This window comes from Amphiura filiformis, chromosome 19, assembly GCF_039555335.1.
Source record: "Amphiura filiformis chromosome 19, Afil_fr2py, whole genome shotgun sequence".
NCBI lineage: Eukaryota > Metazoa > Echinodermata > Ophiuroidea > Amphilepidida > Amphiuridae > Amphiura > Amphiura filiformis.
Genome location: NC_092646.1, coordinates 52,609,253 through 52,628,910, shown reverse-complemented (window position 1 = coordinate 52,628,910; position 19,658 = coordinate 52,609,253). Strand labels below are relative to the sequence as shown.

The window sequence follows — 19,658 nt, the reverse complement described above, 5'->3', positions numbered from 1 at the left end:
TGCTACATGTGGAAAAGTAACTATTTTTTTTTACATTTTCAGTCTATTTTCCTGACAAACAGCGGTTGATCTCACCCCACACATATAAATATTCAAAATATTACATGAATGGCAACTTAACAAACAAATTTTGTTAATAGAACTTATATAGTTCAGCCTAGTGACATATTCAAGTTAAAACATGTAAAACACCCCAACCCTGAACCCTATACACACCCCGCACCCACCCCCACATACCCACACACACCTACCCCAAACCCACACAACACAAACCAACATGCAAGCAAACATGCACATACATAAATATTTGAACCAGAACATCAAAGTTTGCCTAGATATGCTTGATATTAAAAACAAAATTAAAAAAAGGAAACTTAATTAATTTTGAAAATAGAAATTGGCACAATAGTAAAATTTGAAGTCAATGTCACAAAAACACCCACCCTGCGCATTGTTGTGAAAAATCTGATTTTTCACTAGTGTATGGACTGCCACTTCCAATCATGATCAAATGAAACCTAGGTTTGCTTTCAAATAATACTAGGCAGTTAGAACAATCAATTAGCTACATATTCATACCAAAATAAATTCATTATTATGAGTAAAAGTTGAGTTATGAGAATTTATATCTCCCCGAACCCTTAATTTTGTCCTATTATTGATGATTTTATGAGATTATACGTCCACACATAAAATGACCTGTAAAAAAAAAGTGATACCACAATTTGATTCCACTACCTACCTAGCAGTGATCTAGAGGGTCCATACTAACTACCTATGGTGTCAAACCTTGTATGTAGTGGGGGATGAACGAAGTCATTTTTTTGAGGTTGCTGCTCCTGTACTATAAGATGAAAATAAGCATTTCAAAAAAGAATTACAAGATAATGATGAGAGAATAGAAGTTAAAATTGATTGTTGCCGTTAATGCTATCTGTGTTTGGAACCACGGTCAAAAGGATCACAACAAAGTCAATGGGTTGCTAACAAGAGTGCAAACCAAGCAAGATATGACATAATTTTAACTATGACAGCGAAAACCCTCTTATATTATATTGAGGGCTCAATGCAACAAGACTCATATTAGCTCCCCTGGGGAGTTATTGGAATTGAGTTTTTGTTGCAGTGAGCCCTCAATTCTTCTGTATAGGCCTACTGTGTGTCGAGCATATACGAGCGTGAACACAGAAGTGATAAACGACCACACTGATTGGATGATCATCGGTCATGACAACAAGACCCTTGACCCATTGATCGTCACACAGAAAGACCTCTTCTATGCAATCACCACTGCCCCGGACAACGGCAGAATTAATAATGTTTTAATATAATTGAACAAAACAATTGAAAGTAAATATCGCATGCAGCTTAATCCCAGAAATATATCAACAATTTCAAAAAATCAATTCCTGTGTTTCTTCTAAAAATGTGCTATTCCAGCCATACACCCCCTACAGAAGATCAGACTTAATCTCCCACACAGGGGGATACCCATTCAGATATCCCCATTTGAAATTCACACTCCCTGTGTTGGAGATCAAGGCCAAGTCTTCCAATAGGGGGTGTATGGATTTCAACTGGAATTGCCCAATGCTAAATATAGTAACAGTAAGTAGTTATGAATTAATTTACTTTGGATTCAGCTTCTTTAAGTCCACACGGCTAGCAGTAAAGAAATGCTGGGGTACTTGATAAATACCCACCCAGACATCAACAAACCAGGCACTACATTGTACAACGGGGTATTCAACAGTTAACCTAAAATATTCAACAAATAAAATGAACAAAAAATATTCTCACATAGAACAAATAAATAACTTGATTTTATCATTTCACTTATACCCTTGTCATCACCTCACACTCATTCATTACACTTGTTGTCATAGCAACAACATTTTATTGTTATGCTTTAACCCCATGAGAACTACCTGCCGATTGGTCAAAAAGAAGTTTTCATTATCAATTGGACCAATCGGCAACATTGTGAGAATAATTTCACCAAACAAAAAATTGGGATGAATTATTTGCAAAGCTCCATTCTGATTGGTGATTAAAATGAAGATATCACATAACTGACCAATCTGAGGCAATGTTAGATCGGCAGGTAGTGCTCAGGGGGTTAATGGTCACAGAAATACTAGTTTCCTCCATTTAGTACATACCACACAAAAAGAAAGACCACACTTGCATTAATGGACATGATTCTTAACATGACTGATAACAAAATTGACATGAAAATGAACAATTGAACATTTTGTTTTCAATAGTTTGATATCCTATTTTTGTGTGAAAATAATTCCAAATCATCTAGATTTGCATAATTTTGTGACAATCATTTAAGAAATAAAGGGTAATAATATCCTTTACACCCAAATTGTGTCTGAGGCAGTATAAACAAAACAGTTTTACCGCAGAGTGCATATTATGTGGGTGTAAAGGGCTATGCAACACCCTTTATTTCCATTCTAGAATACCACAAAATAGTGCCAAATGTGTTAAGTTGTTTACTTCAAGGAGCGCGAAGTGACAGCGGGATCGCTGAAAACTTGTACGTGTAACAAACTGTAATGCTATGTATACAATGTTTTACGCTTTGCTGCATTTTATCTGCATATTGCAGAACAATATGCCCTTGCGTGGCACATTTTGACAAATCACAGTGAGCGATTTTTAATAATGGGTCACGAGGGTAATAGAAACAAGTATGGACTTTCATTTTGTGTAGTTTATAACAACAGAATGGAGTTGCTTTATTGGACCTAACAAAGACATTAGAACCAAGGAGTACCAACTCAGAATTGCCCAGTGTGTAATGCTATCATAAATCACACCAAAATAATGTACTCCAGCATTTGTTGGACTTGTCTAGCTCAACAAGGAGCAACACACAAACATGGCTGAGTCGGTACTCCTTGGTTCTAATCTCTTTAGGAAACTAATCATGTCCAATCACAGGATCCACTACTACTATCAATTAAAGTTCAAAGTTCAATTTATGACTTGCATTTCAGACATTTTTATATCCAAAGAACACATCTCTATTATTAAATATAGTTTTTTTTATACACAACAGTATGGTTCAAAGCAAAACTTGGGAGCCAATATTTGAATTCCAAATTCTGAGCTCTAATTTTAAGCCAATGCTTACCCATTTTAACATTTTTAGTTAATATTTCACACCAATGCCCACGTTATTGCCCTAAATTTTAGTCAAAATTTCTGAGTTAAAAACTGCCATGGTTACAATTCACTGCTTACTTAGTTAATATCTTGCACCAATGCTGTTGGTATACATGCATGTTATGATATTTTTATGACATCGCTGGATTTGAATTCAGAAAACATTAATCGGTTATACCTTGTTATTCAATTACTACCTTGTTTCAAATGTGGCTATAATATGCAAATGTATGCAAATCACTGCTTTGAATATTCATGACCAAACTGTGTATGACTGTGTCAATACCCATCAGAAGGTACTGAAACGTGTCTTATTCTACATCAAACAAAGTGAGAAAGTATGAAGCAGACATATTGTCTAGGTAAAACAAACATGCTATAAAATTAAACGACTAGTAGGGCATCAACTAGATCTGATTCCGTCTGCAACTTGCGGTCCAGGACCATAAGCTATTTAGTGCTTTAATGACCATGGAGATCAGCGGGCTCAGCCATCTGGGCTTGCAGGCTTTATGTTTTAGCAGTGGTAGCGGACCACAAGTTGCAGACGATATCAGATATTTGCCAACTACATGTATATCAGCTGAATAATAACCAATGAGATCAGGGTTGCCAAACCCGCGATTTGGTAGCCCAATTGGGCGATTTTTGAAGATTTTCCCCACGACTTTTGACAATTTCCTGTCCCATAGAAACCAATGGTTAAGAAAAAATTTGGGCGACTTTTCAACATTGGCTCCTGCGACTTTCGATAGTTTCCTACCCCATAGAAACCAATGGTAAAGAGAAAAATTGGGTGGCTTTTTGATTATTTAACCCGCGATTCGGGCTGAAATCTTTTGGCAACCCTGAATGAGATCTGGACAAGAAACAAAGAGGTTATGGTAAAGCCGGCATTTATCATAGCGCATGTTACTGGCACAATGTACTACATGTATGCACTTCAAATCAGGTGAATGGTTAAATCATCAGTAGGTACATTATTTTGCCCTCCATGAGCAACACACAAACATGGTGGAGTCGGTACTCTTGCGGTCTAGCCTCTTTGCCCGTCCATTAGCAACACGCAAACATGGTGGAGTTGGTTCTCTTGCTATCTAATCTCTTTGATTTGCACTGATATCTTGTATATAAAAACAGATACACATGCTCACAAAAATGCTAAACAATTTCTTTTTGGTAAATGGAAAGGAAAGTATGGGTTATTCCAGTTGAAATTATACCCCAATGTAAGATTAATACCTGAATCTTCTACACTGGGAGTGTAGAAGATTAAGGTCATGTCTTACATAGGGGGTGTATGGATTTAAACTGAAATAGCCCAATTAAGCAACCAGTTTGGCCTTTTTCTGTAACAGAATTCACATGTTTACTCCCAATGTTTTTGCACATTATTCACTGCAACAAAAGACACCTTTGTAGCTCTCCTTGCCAGCCATCTTCCGTTCTCTGCTCAGATTTCTGCTGAAAAAGGATGAGTTTTGGTCATCCAAACCTATCATAATTTTAACATATGAATCATATGGAAGAGTTATGATAGATTTGGCTTACGATATATTTAAGACTTGCCCCATTCCTGGGCACTACTGTTAGTAGCATTGTGCTATTCAGATTAAATATATATACACCCTATATGGGAGACATAACTTGTATTAATATCCCACACAGGGGGTGTAGATTTCAAATGGGAGTCACCCATTCAGGTAACCCCATTTGAAATTCACACTCCCTGTGTAGGAGATTTAAAGTCATGTTTTCCATGGGGGAAAGAATAGAAATGTCAAGTGGAATAGCCAATTCTAGTTAGTACCCATTTGAATGCCTGCATGTGTTCCTGCTATGACACTGAAGCCATTGAATTCACATCAGTAATCTCAACACAACCCCTAGGAGTAGCACATGATCGAAAGGATTTGTAACTTTGAATAGCTGATAATCTTTGGTCGGTACAAGGTGGTGTGAAGCCAGGTCACACCTACTCAGCATCTTTGATCCTGTATTTCTAGATTCTGTTCAAAATGGTTGGCCAACTGGAAGCTTAATTTGAATATGGTTTGACAAATGATTTTGATTTCATATTTCTGCTGGTTTCTTCCTAGTTTACATCCTTTCTTGAATAAGACAAAACAACCTGGAACTTTGTCTTGGTTCCCAGCAATTATGACTTGAACGATACAAATCAACTTCTCAAGAAACCAACTAGAATTTAACTCAAAATTAAAGTGCCCATACTACAACACTCACAAAAGGGATTTCTGAGCAGCAGAATGGTGAAAGAAAAATCTAAATTCGGGAATGGCTCTTTCAGATTTTTGGATTAAAATCTCGGTGCAGTTAGGTACAGCATCACTGCACTATATGCCCAAATTCAAGGCATATGCATCACATGTTTAAAATGATATATCAATATTTCCACTGTTCCTCGACGATGAAGACTGCAATGAAGATTATCATCTATCTCCAATATAGTTCTAGAAGTAACGATATCCAGCATGTGGAAGAGGCTACATAAAGCAATTTAAGTATCACAGTATATCTTCTTATTAGTCTCTGTAGAAGACTGGAATGAATTGCACTGGGAAACAACAACAATGATAATAGTTGCCTCTTCATAGCCTTTGTCACAGTCTTGATTAACAGCTTGCACATGAGAGAAACACAACTGGAGGTTGCACCGAATCGTAGATGATGTGATTTAAACACAATCCACGGTTCAATGGATGCGTTATGCAGTCACTAATCGACATCATCCACAACATGCGAATTATACTTCCAACTCAAGACTAGTTGCCATGACAAACCAACACCATGTCACCGTCTAAACTTGATTTGCGAAGCTACGCTTGCATTTCTTAGTGCGCGTCTCGTCTCTGGTACTCCCGAAGAACATTCCCTGCGCTTGAATATTACACATTGTGCACTTACTTAAGTCCGCAGTGTGAAATGCATCCAGTCATGCAATGCATACATATTTCTCCATTAATTCCTTAGTGACTTGTTTCCATGCGAAAAATAACAACCTTCCTCCACGTGATGTGTTTTATTACACTATACAACAGAAGGCAGAGGATGGTAACATGGTTGCTAGGTGATATAACACCGTTGCTATGTACATATACATGATTGACACATTAATATAAGTCATTATATGTACACTAAAGAATCCAGGAGATATGCTCTTCCTGACAAATTTCAGTGGCTTTCAATCAAACAGCGTCTGTTGGCAAAGAAAGAGAGAAAATAAAAATTTATAAGATGACACTGATTGAATGCATAGAAATGTGTACCATAAAATAGGCTCAATAGTGACAGGGAGGTCAATAGGGACAGGACAAAAGTTTGAAAATGTGTTGGGGCTCAATTTTCAAATTCAATACTTTATACTTTATTTTCTGCAAGTTGAAAAAGCAAACCATCAGTATTTGGATGAATTGAGCTGAAAAAAAACCCTTTCAAACTTTCATCCTATTTACCTCCACGTCCTTACCCATTTTACAGTACTTATATTATACAAGTTTGCAAGGAGCTTACAAATATTACTTTCATAGCCAAGTTGTGAAACAGGTGACTCACATATGAGGCGACGAAAAAAAGAAACCCTGTTCTACGGGCGAACGGACCTTTCAAGTAGGGTCGGTCGGTCGGTCGGCTTTTTTTGTTTTTGAAATGACCCAAAAAATCACCAAAATCGACACAAAAAACATTTTGTTCCTGAATTTTCTGAAATTTGGGTCGGCATTCATTTGTACAGGAAATTTTTTTTCTGCATTTGTTCAAAATCTGGATCGTTCAGGCCCGTAGAACAGGGATTTCTTTTTTCGTCTCCTTACTGACATTACTCCTTGAATTTACAATTTTGGTTACGGCGACCCGATCAGGTAAAGCAGAATTGTATTTTTTCAGTATGCTTAGAATTACTACATGTAGTAATAATGATAAATGACACTATTACAAGTGGGTAGTGTTTATGAGATTATGATTATACATTGGTTAGCTTCAATTTCGGTAGTGACATCAATGCTTTTTAACGGTTGCGGCGCAAGCATGTCAACAAACCGCCCTTGTATGTGTGTTGCTCTGCACGAATAACTTTACGTGCGTAATTTGATACTCCCTCGTATGTCACTACAGAACAAGAGGTGAACCAAAGAATAAGGACATGCTCTCTGTGGTCACTTAGTTAAAAGCCAGTTATCACTTGAATTATATTTACGTCCGACTCTCTCTTTATATGTACCTTGTGTTTTTTCATATAAATACAGATATAGGAAACACACATTTGCACCTGATATTAAAAGCAAGGTTAGGCGACAATTAAAAAACAACCCTGTTCTACAGCCAGACTGCCCCAGATTTCTAACTTCTATGAAATTTTTAGTAAAGTAGATTGATTTGACCAAAATTTTGATACAAATTGAAAAAAATTATTTGATTTTGAAACCTTTCGGTTATTTTTTAGGGTCACTTGGCCTCTTCCAGAAAAGATTTAGACTGACTGACACTACTTGGCAAGTCCGTCCGCCCGTACAACAGGGTTTTCTTACGTCGCCTTACTGATTTGTGTTTTCAAGTGTGTGTAGGATTAGATTAATTGTGGTCAGTGTTAGGTTAATGGTCAGGCAGCAAAAGAGTTAGTGTAAATGGTCTAAGGGTTATGGTTATAAGGTTAGGATTGAAATTGGTAGACCATCACAGCCATATGGATCTGGCAATATCCTTAAAACACATGTCAGACAAATGTTTTCTTCAAAATTCACAGATTTCTTTCATTTGCGTACCACAAAGTTTATCAGTTCAAGCACACATATTGCAATGCAGACTACTGTATTAGGCCAAAAAAAATTATTGTGTTGCCCTCAAGTGGGAAAATGGGAAAGTTGGGTCGGACGGTCGGATTTCTTTTTTTTTCCTTTTTTTTTTAAATCCCCTCAAATATTAAATAATGCTTCTTCAATTAGGGACATTTGTCAATTTTGACTTCTAGATACCTGTTAGACATCAATTAAAGACTAGTCTTTCAATAAAATATTAATTTCAAGTGAAAAACATTGATTTTTTGACCAAATCTGTAAAAATCATCATTGAAAAAAAAATGATTTTCAGGATTTAGGGTCAGACGCTTGAGGGCAACACAACAATTTTTTTTTTTTGCCTTATGTGATGTGATCAAGCAAAAAAGTGTTATTGGTTCCTTGGAATTCATTGCACAATTCCAGTTGAAATCCATACACCCCCTAGATGGGAAAAAAAAAAAAAAAAAAAAAGCGCAGTGATTTATAGTGTGCTACGCAAAGGCACAATGCCTAGACGTTGATCCACAAGCCTCAGCACACTTTACAGGTTGTCGCTGACCACTACGGCCCCACATCATTCCACAAACCATTAAACAACAAATCAGGGACTTTGCTGCTTCAAGAGCGCACACCCTAGACATTCCACAAATAACCATTGCAACCAGGATCAGTTCCCTGAGTTTCGTACGGGTTACAACGAGACAAATTAGCAGTGAGTTCCTTGTCCAGGGGAATTTCAAGCTAACTCAATTTTCCACGTGAGCGTACTAGGCACCGCCAGGGTTCGAACCTGCAACCTCTCGCACCACAGTCGAACGCCTTATCGATTGAAGACATCCTCACAGGCAGTGTTAATTTTCAACGGGGTTACCTGAACAGGTGAAATATACACCCTTGTGTGCGAGATCAAGGTCATGTCTTCCATAGGGGGTGTAAGGATTTAAACCGGAATAGCTCATTTTGACACTCTTTTGCAATGTATTGCTATCTGCTAGATATGAAATTGTATCTCACAAACCTGATTGTGCAATATCAATGGACATTTCAGCAAAGTGTAGCATATAATGGGCAAAATAATGAAATCAAAAGATAGAAATTCTTTCTGCACAACCAACAGCTCATTTTGCTGGATCACATTACAAATGTCTAACATGGAACTAGCATAACGATGGATATTTGGGGTTCTGGAAGTCTTTTTATTCCATTGTGTGAAGTCACATGCAAGTGTGACATGTGCTACAAACAGAGTTGTGGAATGCGGAATTCATAGTTATGCCATTTATCAAAATTCTTTTCATCAAGGCAAGAGTCCTAGAGTGTAGTGCCACAAGTGCATGATTGTACAGTAAGTGGCTGTTCACGCAATCTGCAGATAGGTGCGGTAGTAGTGAGCCCTGCTGTTTAGCCGACTTGAGAACATGCACTCTGTTCCACTGGTACAAGGAATGTTGATAAAATGAGTCTCAAATTTTGTCATGAGCCATCATTTGGTTGTCCTTTTCCTTCTCAATAAGATGTTGAAATGCTATTGCAAACACAGCATATTATTTTTAACACAACTTTTGAGGCTCTTAAACAGTGAATAAAATACATGAGTGACTTAAAACTCTTTGGTTGTCTTTCATGATGGTTCCAATAGGCTCCAAGCTCTTACACAGATGGTGTACAGGGCACAATAGACTACAGTTTAATAGCAAAGAAAAGAAGCAGCAAATCAGCAAGAGAAGATATGTGCGTGTATACAGATATCAAGCTAGCCATGCAATTACATTGTCAAATCAAGTGTCAGCCTACATCATACGGCAACTGCTACATGCAAGAAATAATAACACAAATCCACTGAAACAACAGAAATTACAAAGGCATCACAGAAGTGCAGGTTTCAAGTAAAAGAAAAAGTGTTTTATGTAAAAATTTGCCATTTTAATTTTGTTTTTTATCTCCCATGTTGTACTATTTCATCAGTGGAAATGATAAACTGGGTTCACCGGGTGGTCTTTGGTAATGTTTTTTTTTTTTCAATGGACAGGATGTCATTTATGTGTTACACCAGAGAAGATGAGAAAAGAGGAGATCGCTCGAACATATAATCCGATTACCCACAGTTAACCTCCATTCACTTTTCTTTGTTTGGGCAGCTTAAAAGACCACTTGAAACTTCCTTTGTGGTAATCTGTTCATCCGCCACACGCTCGACTGATTCGGTAGTTCTCTTAGTGGAGAAAATATTCCACACACGGAAGTACATCGTTAAATTCACAATTTCGCAGTCAAATCATGCTTTTTTTTCTTTAAAAATAATAATAATAACTGCAGGGTGACCATGATTTTTAAACGAGTGAAAAAGCATTATATATATTGCAACTCCCATTAAAAAATCAAAAGTTTTGTTAAGTTATGGAAAGTCAAGCATAATTAATTTTCCAATACAATTAATATAAGGTCAAAGGAAAAGAAATTTAAATGATAACCATTTGAATATTTGCGGCAGTTTACGGAAACTTAAAACTAGTGTAATCAGTAATTCAAACTCATGCCAGTTTCTCCATATACTCCCGCTTTTGTGTCCAAACGTGTCCAAAATGCTATTTGGTTCCAAAATGAGGGTCTTTTTCACAGGATCTCGGGTCAAACTTAGCAGCCGGTCATGCCAAACAATACAGAAATTATATTTCGCAGTCAACTGACGTAACAAATTGATATCCAGGCATGCGCCGCTTAGAGCTAGACAGTCGTGACTCGCAAAGCCACTTATCGTATTAGTTGATCAATCGGATTAAATCATTGTTTCCATCAATAGGCGGATGCACACATTATTTATTTGATGTGAGCAGCGAGCGACCTCCTCTTTTATCATCTTCTCTGGTTACACACATGGACACTACTGCTTTTCTTACAGTGCCTCAGATTGGTTAATTCCATGTTACAATCATCTAAGTAACCAATCAAATTAGAGCTTTTAGATTTCTGAGCAATTTTAAGCTTAATCCCCTTCAGTCCTACTGACTATTTCATACAATATCCATGTTTTGTACTATCATTATTTTATGATGACAAGCCAAGACAAATTTGAAAACTAAAGATGATTATTTCAGTAAATTTCATGAAACATCTTTCATAATATTTGGATACTTCAGCTCAAACTGCTGAAAGAAATAGCCATTCAAATTTGGGTGGCGATATGTTGGTACTCTGCTGAATATTTTGGGTAATTTTGCATAATTGAGTGATTTTTGGATGATTTTGGGGGTAAAAATAGTGATTCCACAACAAAATCATAACATCATTAATTTGATCAATTCCACTGCACAAAGTAACACACTGTTTAAAAATATCCACTGACTGAGTAACCCAGGCAAAAGAAGAAATAAAAGAAAACAAAACAAATATTTCACATTGTAAAGAGACGAGCAACGTTTCTGTATCTGCAGTACATGAAACTATACAGTGTTGACAAGAATGCAGAAACAAAACAAATAAAACTGAAAAGGAAAAAGGAAAATAAAGATAAAACAATAATCAACAGAAGACATCTCTCACCACCACAAATCACTAGTTTTATTTTTGTAGATTTGGTATTGGAAGCAGCAGAAACAAGATTACTGGTTGATTTTGTATTTCTCCAGAAAGTATGATTTGTTAGCTCTTTGTGAGGGTGGATCCTCTTCTTCACGGCGCTGCAAGACCATCAACATACGCTGGTGAAGTGATATAAATCGGATTAACTACCATAGCAATAGGTGAAAACAATTTTGAACATATCGCTGCACTTTAAGCAGGTTGCACTCATCGATTGAATACAATACCGGTCTTTTCAAAGATACTAATCTTACAGTTGCGAGTGATCAGCATGATATGGTTCAATGCAGCGGTACCGTGTGAACGTACCAATGCAGCGCGGTATATTCAAAAATTGTTTTCACCTATTGCTATGGTATAGTTAATCCGATTATTACATAACATTTTTGTTTCTTATAAAATGCTGCTTCCAAGTTAACCTTTTTGAACTGGTAAATATTAAATACTGAACTGTTGGGAAGCTCAACCTATTATCCGATTTGTGTGGTAAAGAGACAACTAAGGAGTACAAGAAAACAGCTCACTGAACGTATAATGGCTCACTGCATGCACAAAACAAAAGGCTCACTGCAGGCATACGCACTGCAAATCGGCAAACCACAGCTCAGCAGGCAGGTCAAAGGGCAAGTGGGTTACCATGACAACAAGCATGCAATATCTGTACCTGCTGCAAGTTCCTCAGGCAAAGTCGTGGCTTGTTGTTGCTTAACGCCCGCATCCAGACTGAAGGATAAATTCACGCCGACACCGGGCGTTCTCCGATCCTCCTCGGAGGCCGCAGAGCTCGCTCCCGTAGTCTGCATAAGGTTAGCATTTAGTTCATCATTATTAGCATTTTTCATGCCAATATCAAGGCCAACATTAAGACCAGTTAGGCCATCACCGACACCACTACCACCACCATTTTCATTCCCATCATTAGCATACTCATTAACATTTACATTATCTACGCCACCACGAGGAGCCGTGAAAGAAGGGGACGACGCAGAAGAAGGAGAAGGGGTCAAGTCGCCAAGAGGACGACTCGTCGCCTGACGGACGATCACTTTAGTAGAGGACTGGTATATCTCTGCAGACGGGGGCTCTCCTCCTCTTGGTCATTTGGGACAAGGGGTATGTCTTTATTAGTATCTACATCTTCCTCGGTGGGACTTGGTTAGAGGATAAGGAATCCTCAACTTCGCCCCGTGATCGGGCGTGCATTTTCTCCGTCCACCATTTCTTTCTCGTCCGATATGGAATCATTTTGTTTCCGTTAGTGGTTGCCTCCACCTCCTCCTCCTCCCCACCCTCCTCATTATCTACAACATCATCTTCGCCGTTATCTTCCTCACCTGATAGTCATGAGCGATTTATTAGAAGATTTTTATATTTTTCGTTGTTAAGTATACTACTGCTACTAAGGCCATTTGTTTTGGGTTCTGACGATGGGTCGGAGGCAGGGTCGTTAGGCGGAGTGGAACCCTCACTGCTCTCCTGCAAACAACAAATTAAAAGAGACATCAATTTTTGTTAGTTTTTATATCAGTACAGTTTATAACATCATAATGTACATTCTTTTTAAGGTAAATTTGGTTAACTTTTTGAGAGTGCACATAAATGTTGAAAAAAACCCCAGTGCATCCGGCCGAATTCAACCGGCGACCTTCGATTACCAGCACAACGCTCTAACCAACTGAGCTAAAGCACAAATACACAAAGTTTATTATACTTAGTTCTCTGGGTTAAAGATAACAGACCGCGTACAAGTCAAAGTCACAGCATCAACTGATAATGAGGGCCGAATGTTCCATGAAATGCGACAGGCAAAATTGCTACGCACTTACCAAGTATTTTCATAGTCTATCGCGATTAGCACGCGCCAGCTCTATCGTGTATAGTATACGCTAAGGCACGCAACGCTGGCATTATTCTTCTTCTTTCATATTAGTGCCTTCCTCATATATGAGTATTATCGCACTGCGTACAGACAAGCTGTACTTATTTTTACTCTGGAACCTAGAGTAGATGAGTGTATTTTATTGTTAGACACTGCATGATCGAACAATCGGCCCTCATGAATATGCAAGAATTCACAGCATACAATGCACAGGGAATTTGATACATGGTCTGTAGTAGTCTGTGGCCCCACCATTTTATAAGTGCACTGAAGGCAGATTTCAGAGCCTTCTGAATTCTGCACCCATAACATTATATACCAGTCTTATATAATTACCTGTCCAGCTGCTTGTGCACCCCTCCTTGCTCTTTTCATGATTTCTTCTACTCTCTGTTGGAGGAAAATAAACAAACACTCTCAATTTGTCATATACCGTACTGACGCGAGTATAGTCCCACCTTCGAGTGAAGTCCCACCCACCCATTCAAATTCAATGCATTTTGAAATCATTAATAGAGTATGACATGAATACAAATTATCAATTTTCATATTAAAAATACAAAACATCTTGAATTTTTTTTTTCTTTAGGTCAACCATGAATGATCCTAGCATTTAGGTCTAGGTCCAGGGACACTACACTTTTTTCTTTTTTTTTGAAATTCGAGTATAGTCCCACCCCCAATTTTGAAAAATGTTCACCCCATAACGGGTGGGACTATACTCAGCGTCAGTACGGTAAATGTTCATACTTCTAATCTGTCCCCTTTATAGACATGACCTTAATATATCCCACAAGGGGGTGTAGATTTCAAATGGAGTCACCCATTCAGGTAACCCCATTTGAAATTCACACTCCCTGTGTGGGAGATTAAGGTCATTTCTTCCATAGGGGGTGTATGGATTTAAACTGGGATAGCCCATTCCGCATTATGTGGCACAATCTGATCTACTCCGACCGAAGCTGGAAATTTTGACAATTTTAGTTATTCCAGACCTCCCAACCTGCCAAAGTCAGAAAGCGGGACACTGAGGCAAAAACCTTGTACATGTACACAAACCAGCTACCGACAAATTCAACGACTTGAGTTGTGCAATACTTTCAGAATTCAGAGAAGGTTTTGCAGGTATAAATCTATCACAATAGACTAAAGCGAATGCTATAGCAAATTTTTAAAGTGAAATCTGCATCACTTTCTGCATCACGTTTTTCATTTATATTTGCCTTCACTGAAATTTTCAGAAAGCAGGACAATCCCTCTTTTTCACTTCAGAAAACCCCAAATGATGGACAGTCCCTCAAAATGAGAGACAGTTGGCAGGTCTGTATTACCATAACTAACTTGTTCAGTACCTAAGCTTACTGGTACTGAAATACCAAAGTCCCTGGCAAAATTTAGAATTGGGTCATAAATTTCAGGAAAAAGTTTTCTGAAGGGGTGCTTTTCAAATCTCTCAAAGAAAGAAAACAAAAAACAGAAAAATGCTAATGTTTCATTGTTTTTTTAGCAGAATTGCACAAATGTTCCAGAATTTGGCAAATTTACATAACTTCGATGCACTGTATTAATATATTTTTGCGTCCCTTTTTCGTCAAATGTGGTTTATTATGGGAATAAGATTTTTGAATCCCAGCCGCATAACCTCACCGAATCCAATATCAAGAACCTCCAGGGACCCCATTCTTTACCTTCTTCCTTGCATCTCTTTCTTCCTCTTCCTTCTTGAGTTTTTCTTGTATTTCTTCCTCTTTCTTGGCAATATCTTCTTGTCTCTTCTTTTCCTCCTCTTCTTTCTGTAAATAAAGGCATAAGGTGAGATTTAACTTTTAAATTGGTTAAAAAAAGGCAAATGATTTGTGGGCTGCAGGATTTATTACAAAAACCATGGTTGTTTCAACATTTTTTTCAGGGGGTAACCCTCAGGTGTCAGTTTTGTCAGCAATATCCTTCTCCCTGTCTTACCCCAGCAGCATACAAATAGTAACTGCCTATGAGTGCGATGGCTGCAATATAATCATGAGGCGAACAAGACTGATATTCCTATATTCCATGACCTGGAATGGCAAGTGGAACTGAACAAAACATCTTTCACCAAGTGATTATATATTGCGACCATTAAACAAATTTAAGAAAGTTAATACTTAAATAGTATAGGAAGCAATTTTAGACTTCTACGCTACTCAAATTTCAGTGAAATTTGAGTAGCGTAGAAGTCTAAAATTGCTTCCTATTTACGTTTACCGCTACGTATGAATATACATCATTAACGCGGCTGTGTACTCTAGACATGGTTTCTTTCGCAAAATTGAGTTTTTTTGATAAGTTTGTACTTTGTTATGTTTTTTATAAATACAAGGAATGAAAATCCAGATTTGTAAATTCCAACTGCAATATTTTAAGGATTTTATTTCACTCTTCCACTCGTAATGGAAATTGAAAAGGAAAGAAAATCTTTGTTGTACCAGCATCGCGTTGCGTATCGCGCATTTTGTTAACACACAAATACGCTACGCATACGCAACGCTTATCTGCATGCGTGGCGCATCTTATGGAAGCAACACGGAAGCACTGATTTCACAAAAACCTAGCGGTCAAATGGCTCCGTTTTAGCTGATAAAATGTGGGTTTTTTCAAGTTCTTTCCCCCGATTTAAATATCAAATTATGAATGGATTTCGCTCAAACTTCTCAAGGGGCTGTGGATTTACCCGATGTTTACGTAATATAAGGTAGAAAAACGAAAACTGCCGCACTCTCCTGTAAGATTCGATGAAAGTGCAAAATGTGACCACTTTAAACTTCAACGGCCATTATTTCAATGTTCATTTTCTCGGTAAAATGACGATTTAGGTACACGATAACTCAATAAATACAGCATCTAAAGGTAAGCAAATATGATCATCGTAAAAAGCATGATCGACTGAAGAAACGGTTTTCTCATTTTTTATACATTTTGGTCTATTTCCGATTTTAGGCATCATTTTGTGCAAATAGGCGTTTGTGAATTTTAAAAAGTTCAATTTGATGCCTTATATGGTCAATATCTCAAAAATAAGGCCAATATCAAAAAATAAAAAAACGTTTTTGGAATGGAGCCTCAAGATTGAGCTAAAAACAAAATAAAATATTTTGGAAAGAGTGTTTTTTAACCTCAATATTGCCAAATCTGTATTTATATTAAGATTTATTGATGTCTTGCCTTTATAAAAATGTATACTTTTATATATCTTGCGCGAATAATTACAAAGTTATTGCACTTTTACTACATGCATGTCTGAGAGTACACAGCCACCTTAAGTTAATACTTGTTTAATATCATACATAACATTCAGAGACAATGCTTGTCACTCCATCCAGCGTGACTTCCGAGGTTGGTCAGCTGCTGTGCATCCTGTACACCATGTACACATCATGTACGTGTTCTACTAATAATTTGATTGTATGAATTAAACGTCTTATTAAGACAGTTTATTATAGAGAGCAGATATTGTCCCCAATACAGCCCCTAACGCTTTGATTTTTGCAGGGCATGTTAGTTGTTAGCTTATTAAAGTACATTACTGAGAAATGTTACAATATTGTTTTAACATTGAGGACGCAGTGATTCTCGATAAGGAGGAACAGTGGCATAGGAGAGGCATCAAGGAAGCCATCTGGGAGAGAGTAGAGCAGCCGCCACTTAACAAGAAAGGGAGACTGAGGCACAACTTATCTCACGCATGGGACCGGGCCATCAAGAGGATCCCTAGCCGTCTCAAAGTGTCACATGACCAGCCCAGCGGGTCAGTTGCCTGATGAAGTCTGATGGTTTCAGACGCAACGTAGCAAGTTGCAAAAAATGTAAGTTCCAGTATTTGATTTAATTCAAAACCTTGTGATTGACGAGTTGTATTTGCAGGATTGTTCATATAATTTTTAACTCGCATTTCTTAGCTTTCAATAGCAAAGTATGTAGGTTTGACTTGCTGATTAAGCACATATCACAACATAGGAATTAGACTACCAGTTCCCGCGAGAGGTGCAGTGAGCCTGGAAAGCATATGCGATCAAGATGGCATACCCTACTATCGAAAGCTCAGAAATGCAATTCAAAAATTTGGATTTGTGTATCAAAATCTATTGCTTTAAGGTGGTACTACACCCTCTGATAAATTTTAGACTAATTTTGCATTTTCTCAAAAAATAACTACACACTGGTAACAAAAGTTATGTATATTATAGGGCAAGGAATCCAATTACTTCACTGAAATTTCAATGATTCATTATATATGTAAAGAAATGAGGTACATTCTAGCGGTACCTCTTTTCTTATCATAAATAACGTACCGCTTGTCTTGAGTCACTGAAATTCCAGTGTAGTAACTTGATTCCTTGCCCCTATAATATACATAACCTTTGTTACCAGTGTGTTATTATTTTTGAGAAAATGCAAAAATAGTCATAAATTTACCAAGGTGTAGTACCACCTTAATTTGTGTAAATATTTTCTTTACCTCTCTTGCCTCCTCTTCTTTCCTTTGTTGTTCTCGTTTATTATCTTCAATAGCTTTTTGTAATCTTTCTTCCTCAGCTTTCCTGTGTACTTCTGCTAGCCTTCTGTCTTCTTCCTCCTGTCTTATCCTTTCCTCCTCTTCTCTTCTTTCTCTTTCTTCTTCTTCCCTCCTAATAAAACAAGTAAAAGAATTCATTGCAAGTCAATAGCAATCCAATAGGTGGTTATTTAGCATGCAGGGAGCTCTCAGTGCTCTGGAAACGTAATTATCTTAATTTGACCCCCTTAACAACAACAACAACAACAACAACAACAACAACAACAACAACAACAACAACAACAACAACAACAACAACAACAACAACAAAAACGCATTTTTATAGCGCCTTACGCGTACACCTCAAGGCGCTGAACAAAAGAAAGACAAACCAAAACATTACTAAAAACCCCTTTAATACCTTAAATCATACAGTTTACACAGAAATTTAAATGAAATACACATAAACATAAACGAAAACAAAATTTGATATCTTTCCGGGATAGGGTTGTAGCTAGGATATTTTTAGTGCTGGGTGGGATTTGATGAAAATAATGCATATTTGTAAATTGTTCGCCAAAATTGACCAAATTCTTAACTAATTTAATAAAATGGTGCAATTTTGGCCTCTTGAGTGGTGGGCTCCAGTGCTAAAATTGGAGCTGAGTGGTAGGCTCCAAAACTGAGTAGTGGGCTCTGCCGCCCACCACCGCTCACTGTAGCTACATCCCTGTTACTGGGGTGTGGATAACCCTATTCTTCGCATTGCAAATACCATTTCCGAAAACAATATAGACTAAAAGTTTTTAGAATTGCAAATTCACCAAACTCCCTAATTTGTTATCAATAATTAGACACAACTCACTGTAGCTGTTCTTGTCTTTGCCTTTCCAACTCTGCTTCCCTTTCTGCTTTCTCCCTGGCTTGTCGCCGTCTCTCCGCCAACGCAGCCTTGGCTCGCTCTTCTTCTGTCATATTCTCTTTGGGTTTCTCTACTGGTGCTGCTGCTGGTGCTGCTGGAGTTGTTGTTCCATTTACTTGAGGTTCTGTAAACAAATAAAAAGAATTCAAATCGTAATTTTGTGGACATTGAAACCCTGATATATAAAAATGTTTACATTTGTGACGGGTTGAAATGAAAGGTACTTCATATCTACATTTTTCAAAACTGAGATTTATATCGTAATGAAAAGAGAAGAAAACAAGCTTTAAAATGATACATTGCTCTACACAAAGCATTATTTAGTTCTGGAGTACGATGCAAATTTGATCCAAGTTTCTTATTATTTTCTTTATTATTTGTTGGTTTGATGCACTACTGTAGTAGACATGAGGTATCTTTTGATATGCCCTGTCACATTTATACACATCAAATATATTTTTGCAGTTAGTTTCATACTTGAAGCCTTGTTCCATTTTTTCAATCAAGCAACATTTTCTGAAACTTAAAACTCGTTCAAGGTAATTATTATGGATGATACTGGTTACAACATATAACACCTAATTAGTGTGACGTCAAAATTGATCGTTAAAAGATCAACTGGTTCACGCAATTTGTGTTCACAATCAAAATGATTACAACATAAAATCAATGGATATCTAACAGGTGTGCAAACCATGTGTGAACCAGTAACTAAGGTATGATGTATTTACAGTGAATAGATCGTGCACATCATCTCAAATATCACATCAACATGAA

At 37.4% G+C, this 19,658-nt stretch overlaps 1 protein-coding gene across 1 annotated transcript in view; it reads right to left on the bottom strand.

Moving 5' to 3' along the window:
- Positions 1 to 852: 852 nt before the first annotated feature.
- Positions 853 to 19,658, bottom strand: part of LOC140141465 (uncharacterized) — a 37,734-nt gene continuing 18,928 nt past the window's right edge. Inside the window, exons 9-14 of the mRNA XM_072163336.1 lie at positions 18,825 to 19,005; positions 17,924 to 18,092; positions 15,120 to 15,224; positions 13,768 to 13,821; positions 12,887 to 13,028; positions 853 to 6,397 (exon numbers count right to left, since the gene is read on the bottom strand). Coding sequence (XP_072019437.1) covers positions 12,894 to 13,028; positions 13,768 to 13,821; positions 15,120 to 15,224; positions 17,924 to 18,092; positions 18,825 to 19,005 — 644 coding nt within the window. The 3' untranslated portion in view covers positions 853 to 6,397; positions 12,887 to 12,893. The remainder of the gene's footprint in view (positions 6,398 to 12,886; positions 13,029 to 13,767; positions 13,822 to 15,119; positions 15,225 to 17,923; positions 18,093 to 18,824; positions 19,006 to 19,658) is intronic.